This window comes from Topomyia yanbarensis, chromosome 2 (assembly GCF_030247195.1).
Source record: "Topomyia yanbarensis strain Yona2022 chromosome 2, ASM3024719v1, whole genome shotgun sequence".
NCBI lineage: Eukaryota > Metazoa > Arthropoda > Insecta > Diptera > Culicidae > Topomyia > Topomyia yanbarensis.
The window spans coordinates 125,701,277-125,709,063 of NC_080671.1; the positions used below are offsets into that span (position 1 = coordinate 125,701,277).

A 7,787-nucleotide genomic window follows, 5' to 3' on the forward strand; every position below is an offset into this window, starting at 1 on the left:
GAATACCCGGGGAAAAGATTCTCCAAATGTCGAGTGTAACGGATGTAGGGGAGAGTGAGGACACTTGATCCTTGGGGATATTTGATTCCCTGGCCATATCTCCTAAGCTACACGCATAAAGTTATCACAATATAAAAAGAAAATGAAGTATTTGGTCGTTTATGATGTTTAAAAAACAAATCTGATGTATTGGTTTGGAAAAGTTGTGTATTATTTTAGAAAATATGTGCTTAAATCCATCTCGAAGATCTTTTCACAAATTTTTTGAATGACTGTATGAGATCGTCGAACTAATTATTTATAAATATTTTCAAGTACGGTTACTTTCTAAGGGCTTTTGCCTAGAAAACACGTTTTTCGAATAAAAAGTTTTAAAATTGAATTTTGTTCACCTCATACAACAGGTATGTTTGATCCCTGTAACGCTGGGTATTCTTGATCCCTATCATTAGTTCTCTCAAACACTTTCAAAATGTAAAGAAACAGAAAACTTCATTTTCATAACGTACCTGACACTATTAATTCATCTGAAATGTTTTTTCCGTAAACAAATGATGGCAGAAGTTATTGAAGGTAGAAAAAGCCAGATTTACCGCAAATACTTGTCTTGGCTTTCTACTGTGGTTAAAGTTTGTCGTGCATCTAAAAAGGTAGTCTTATTAATTAATTTGTCAGGATAGGTGGTTAGCTGAACTTTCGTGCCTATAGATCATAGTGTGCTTTGTTTCTTTAGTCCCAGTAGGCGGGAGATCAAGTTACCGCACGTTTTTACAAAACCTCGTTTTGGCATGATTTTCAAATATGTTCATATTACCGACGGGACATAGTATTCGATATATTATCCATAGCTCTTACAATTCGAATTGACTACAAGATGGCGTAATTTGCAATTGAAATTTTTATTTCATTAAAAAGTTATGAGAAAAAAACAAAAATTCATTCATTTTTTCATCATGTTTGTAGACCGGGTACATCAATTCCAGATTGACGGAAAAACACACATTTATTAATTTTTGCATCTGGTCTAAACGAATAAGAGGTCTTAAGCTTTTGTGTGCCTCTACAAATCATTTCATCTGAAATGTTAAACAGCCATATCGACAAGATAACACGGGACGTGTTCAGTAGCAATTTCAGTTTCAAGGAGAGTGGGGGCGTTGTCTCGACTGAAACCACTATGAAAGTAACCTGCAAAAAAAAATACTTCTAACCATTGCCGAAAATCATTTGACTTTGTGCTTGTAGTGCACATAGTTTCAAAATATTTTAGGATTACTTCGAAGGTTTGCTGTACACGAGCCAAAAAGGGTAGACGAGACCTTATTCATCTCATTAGTCGCGATGTCACACTATTTCGTTAATTACTCGGTTTACAGTAATTGGATTGCGCTTAAATTGGTATTAACATCTTTTTTTCGTCCTTAAGCAGCACATTAATAAAAAATCTGGCTCGGAAAACGTAAAATGCTCATGTTAGAGCGAAGCGAAAAGTCGAGTACAACGCACCCTTATAGATCCTACCATTTGAGCTAATACGTTGAATAGAGATAGCAGACACTGCTCTAACTAATGTGTTCAAATGGGTGGGATGAATAGAGGTGCTAGGGTGAATTAGAGCACAGTAACCCTATATGTGGTAGCAAGCGCTATTCAGGTACACTCAGGTTTTTTTTTACGCGGGGGATACGAGCCGCGTAAATGAAAACCGCGTAAATTTCAAAATCCGCGTAAATGAAAACCGCGTAAATTTCAAAATCCGCGTAAATGAAAACCGCGTAAATTTCAAAATCCGCGTAAATGAAAACCGCGTAAATTTCAAAATCCGCGTAAATGAAGACCACTTAAATTTAAGAATCCGCGATAAAGGGAACCTCATTGATGGATACCGCGTAAATTCCAAAATCCGCGTAAATGAAAACCGCGTAAATTTCAAAAACCGCGTAAATGAAAACCGCGTAAATTTCAAAATCCGCGTAAATGAAAACCGCGTAAATTTCAAAATCCGCGTAAATGAAAACCGCGTAAATTTCAAAATCCGCGAAAAAAAAACCGCGTAAAAAAATACCGCGCAAAAAAAAACCGCGTAAAAAAAACTTGAGTGTATTGATATCTTCTTCTAGTGACTGTCAGGCGGTGGTTATTCGTAAAGCTTGAATTTTTATTCGTTTCGCATACTTCAGGACAGCATTATTCTAAGGAGAGTTGATGGTTTATTTTTGGTAAATTATCGTTATGCCATGATGTAATAATAGATGTAAAACTTTGGACAGGTAAATTGAGTACATCAACCACCACAAATGACTAGACTTGATCACTAAGAAATCGACCAAGATCTTCGAAATAAAATTTTCTGTAATTTAATTTACCAGTATCAATGGTCGTTTTCGCGCGAATCATTTCATGAGTAACGTTAATTTTAATTTCCAAAGGAGGGTAAACAATCAACAACTCACATGTATTTAGCTAGATTGCTAAAGTAAATGCTTTGAAATATCGATTATTTTTAAATAAACGTACTAAACTTCGAAATAAATATAACGACGAACTGTATCGTCAATCACGCTCTTACTGGGTAGATTATACTCCTTCGCAAAATTTACCGCAGCCGATTTTAATGTACATGACACTTTCAGCATCTAAGAATATTGGGTAGAAGTAGTTTAGAGTGTATTGTTTACACTGTATTTTTATCACGGTCAGTTTTTCGAAAATTGTTGCCGATAGATTGAAATTTGCATAGGGTGATGAGCCTATTTGCGCTATGTTTCTATTATCACCCTACCCATTTGAAGCCGTTGGTTAGAGCAGTGTCTGCCATCTTTGTTCAACGCATTGAGTCAAATGGTAGCGCAACAACAGGGGCACTCGATTCGAGTTTTCATTGTGCTCAAACACGAGAATTTTACTGTTTTCAACGCATTTGTGTTATTATATTGGTTCTTAGCAACGAAGCAAAGCGGTTGATGTCAATTTTTACGCATTCCATTGATTGTAAGGCAAGAAATTACTGAATTAGTGAGACACCTTGCTTAGTATGGTGAAAATAGGCTCATCACCCTATGTTATAGCAAATATGCGCGAGGAATGCATGACTGTTTAAAACAAAAGAAGTTCAGCGGCCACCGAGATTGCGGGAGACTATTCTAGGCACAGATCTCCGATCAGTATGACGCTACTGAAGAATATTTCTGGTGGAGCCTCAAACATAAGACGACTGGCTTATGAGACCAACGTCTTACCGTCTGAACCACCAGACCAGGATAAGTCATGATTTTAAATTAAATCGACCTCTCAGGTTATATTTCTTCATTACGGAAAATGCGCTATGAAACTTGAATGGCTATCTCTCTTGATCTGGAAGTGGACTTCGAATGGTTTACAAGTTTTAGTTTATTTCACATGATCAAATTACTGCTAACTTTTAAACAAAGCATCGTTCCTATTCAGCTCTTGCCTGCAAGTGTGACATAAACGCCACTACGATCGGATTTCATTTTATCGTATTTATGAATTCGATGCGAAATTCGGCGTCATTCAGTGCAATTGTCTTTGAAAAATAATAAAAAGTACGCAAAAGAATGTAGTCTAAAACGCGTATTTAGCAAGGGTTTTTTGACTTAGATTTTTTGATAACACAATAATGTGATCACATAACTCGGCGTGGTGCACATTTTGCTAAACTAGTATAACATTAGCTTTATTTGTTCGATCGTTGGTTTTAAAACAATTAGAACCATTTCCAAAAAGCGCCGCGAATCAATGGTTGTCAGTTGATACGAGTTACTACCTCCCTTGATTTTTTGGATCAACTACATTTTTTCGAAGCACGATGCTACTACCAAACTACAAATTTAATTAGTGTTTAAGATTAATAGATTTTTAACTTACAGTCGGTACTTTTTATATTCATCTGGTACACAACCATCCACTGCTAGGCCCCATGCGAAACTGACTCAGACATCACTTCGTTAAAAGTTTAATAACTTCTTTTAACAAAGTCGGATTGACTAGCAGTCTTCGACAAAGTTGTAGACGATTAAATTATCTTTCTTATTTTCACTTACAGTGATAATACGATGCATACAGTGCGAAAATGCGAGCTAGTGGGTTTTTTTCATGTAAATTGTCGAAAAATCCCATGCAAACTTCAGGCACGTTGGTCCGGTAGTTAGACTTATCCGATTTGCTTCAAATTTGGTGCAAGTACTCCTGATGGGATTAGGAATCGACTCAGGGGTGGGCCGATTGAGTTGTCAAAAATTCATTATTTTTCTTGGCAGTCGAATGCACAACGTGATAAAAGTACACAGGGAGAATCAGCAACTATTAAGAGCGACTAAAATGTTGCAACTGGTAGCTTTGGAGAGAATCGGTACGTTCCGATCAATGTCCACCTAGTGCGATTCATGGAAGGAGAATAGAGCGAAAAAAAGAATCCAGTCAAGAACCTTAATTGTTTTGTTGAGTCATTAATGCTTTCAGAAATGTTGCACCGCTCTTAGCAAATAAATAACATAAACCACATACGATATAGCATTGCTTCCTTGTATCTGGGAACAAATTTTTAGATTTTTTCCACTGTCTTTGATCACGTTGTTTCATACAGTTTTAAACGTTATTTGGTAGGTCATCTCCAATAATCAGTAATAATTATATTATGCAATGTTGTTGCGAAATTCATCTATCAAAATATACAAAACGAAATTAAACCTAGGTTCAATCTATTGAAGGATAGAAACATCTAAGAAAAGGATAAACAAAGCAAACTATATTCGAAACCTTTCAAGAAGCTTAATTGTATCTCTCCCCAAGGAGACAATCGGGAAGAAACAATTTGTGCTGATGGGGTTTAGTTGGGTTTACATTCCGATTTTATCTCGTCAGTATACGGCAGCAAACTTTAATCAATTAATTAATTAATTAATTAATTAATAATTTTTGGATTTAACATCTATAAGTATAGATGTTAAATCCAAAAATTTAAACACAATTTATGGTTCACATGACATGACTGATAACGGGCGACGTCCCGTTAGAACAGAAGCTCTGATTCTAATGGGACCATATCCAGATCGAAGCATGGTTCGGATAGCCAGCCATTACGAATGCACTGTATTGTCATTGTTATATTGCTATGGTCTCATCAGGATTTTAGGACTCTTCCAATCTTGTTTAATAAACCCACAAGTTGCAATAAGTCATTTTTCTGTTATGATACTAGCAGTGATTTTAAACCTTTTTCAACCCACGTATCCTTTCGGAAAATCCGCACCTTCATGCCTCATCTAAGTGAAAGATGGAAAAATACAAAAAATTGATTTTCCTGAAATTGCCTCTGAATACCTCTTGGTTGATGTATTGAAAAACTAACGCGTGATGAGCACAACACCCATAAACGCAAACATTTGTGGCTAAACAATAAATTTAAACCAAAAATATCGAAAACTTTGTTTGGATGGATACTGTGCCGAATATTATTAAAGACATTAGAATCAATAAGCTAAACTTTGGGAACATACCATTTAACACTGACTGAAGGATTAGAAATGACAAATGAGCCCAAAACAGGCACATACAATATACTCCTTTTGCAAAAGCGTTATCCGTCTGTTCCTTTTCGCTATAGTATATTATGTACAGTGTCAAATGTTGTTGACCTTGCGCCTGTGTGTTGCATTGTATCCAGAGTGCAATGAATCCTGATTATTGATTTACCCCTCAGAAATCTATGTCTGGTGTGACGCGCTGCAGACGCACAGTACAGTATAAAGCATGGAGCTAGTTCACAGACTCGAAACTTTTGACGGTATTAGTGTTACTCTCCTGGTTCTTTAGAGCGAGAGACGAGGCATTGGTTTGCGAATAGAATTAATTACCGCCATCCTGCCGATGGCCTCACCAAAGCGTAATGCAGATTTGTGTGCTTGAAATTCATCAGAGCATTAGAAGCATTTCAAGGCTAGTATGAAAATAAACAATTTCGGTGCACCAGAATTTTTTTCTATCACGGACATCCTCTATAACGCCGTAAAATAGCATTCCCATTACATGACGAATTGGATACTTTCTGGCTTATGCTATAATCCCAACTGTAACCAACGTGAGATAGAAAAACAAGATTAGATTATCAAGCACTTCACTGTTTTGCGACTAAGGCTTGATTGGTACATATGCCTAATAAAATTGAAACCCTAACCTAGTAAAGAAAATTGAAAGCCAACAAAACTTTGGATGAGGTTATAATGTTCTATTTTTGTCCATTCAATTTTCCTTTCAAACCTAATTTCTACAACACAAAACGAAGAGCCTAATAAGATTGGTTCAAGCGTTTATTGTATATCAGCAAAAAGCCTCCACTGGACTATCAGCAATATACTAGATAGTACTTAATCCCTGCCAGCTGATTCTGTGCATTGGTTGACAAGATTAAACTATCCGTATCGCAGCGTAAACTTACCTTGGGATCGTGACACATTTGGTGTTGCAATTTTGTGTCGTGATAGCCCGTTCCAGTTCTTCTAGGGCGCCGGACTTTTTCAACTTTTTAACCAGACTTTTTACTGCTTTCTCACACCATTTACCTTCCACGGAATCGTCCGGCGATGCTTTCTTCCAGCCCAGCAGACGTTTCACAATCGGAGGGCTGAAGGGCAACATATCTTCCAAGGAACCTCGGCGACGAAGGCTATAGGTTATCTTCCGGTGAATCCGGAAAAACCGGTCCAAACTTTAATTGGTTTCTCTTCAGCACTCGGTGTGCAGAGAAACTACGCACTCGGTTTCACAATACACTGCCGAGAAAATCGATTATTAATCTAGAGTCTTTTCTCTACTAGGAACACGAGCTAAAAGATAACAAAGATTTTCAACCACGGAAATATCCGATTTTACGGATAAATGTTGTCTGCAAGTACTTCCTACCGAAGGTGGCGACACCCAATCTACGGAAAAATGCTATTTTCCGGAGTATTCTGATCAATTTGGCTGAAAATTTTGCGAAATTCAAAACACTCACACCGCTGCAACAGGAAGGAAATTCACCGAAAAAGTATGATTCGCTATTATATTCGTTGGTTTCCTTCAAACGAAGGAATCGCAAACTAAGATGTCTTCACGTGAGAAAGGTAGTTTTTTCGTAAGATTGTATGCGTAAACGAAATCTGACTTCATAGCTATTTTAGCTAATCCTCAGGAGCACGGGTGCATGTGGGCATAAATACAGGAAAAGGCTTCCACACAATCACATTTTGTATTGAGACGCTACCGTCTGAGTCTACTGATCTTTTCCGCAAACGAGTTTCCTGTATGGGTGTGATGGCGTATCCATCAATTCGTCTTGATAAATACCAACACATTATTTTGTCATATATGCCACTGTCACTAATGTGTCAAACTGAAATGTCAAGAAATGCACGCCAATTTTGTTTTACTCATTTATGGGATGAGACGACACCTTTAATTAGGCAATCCATGAGACGTTTCGGATCAGCTGATTATTTCTTGTTTACTCATTCTGACGTTACTCCGAGGGGTGCGACGCCCGACAATATCGTTGATTTGATCCAACATCAAACGAATCGGACTAACGAAAGTTGTTTGTCGGACGAGTTTTTCTGTTCGCAGGAGTAGACTTGTTGACAGGACCCACCGCTGAATTGTCAAACAAACGTCTAATGGATTGCCTGATAATAAAAAGGTATATAGCTATAACTGTTTGTGAGTGAGAAATTGGGTCATTAAGCTATATGCTGTTTTTATTATTTTCCCGATGCAGCTGACATTAAAGA

The 7,787-nt window shown here is 37.2% G+C and overlaps 1 protein-coding gene across 1 annotated transcript in view; it reads right to left on the reverse strand.

Annotated features, from left to right (window-relative positions):
• Positions 1-7,075, reverse strand: part of LOC131680917 (mothers against decapentaplegic homolog 3) — a 53,815-nt gene extending 46,740 nt beyond the window's left edge. Inside the window, exon 1 of the mRNA XM_058961632.1 lies at positions 6,458-7,075. Within this exon, the coding sequence (XP_058817615.1) occupies positions 6,458-6,657 (200 nt within the window). The 5' untranslated portion in view covers positions 6,658-7,075. The remainder of the gene's footprint in view (positions 1-6,457) is intronic.
• Positions 7,076-7,787: the final 712 nt, after the last annotated feature.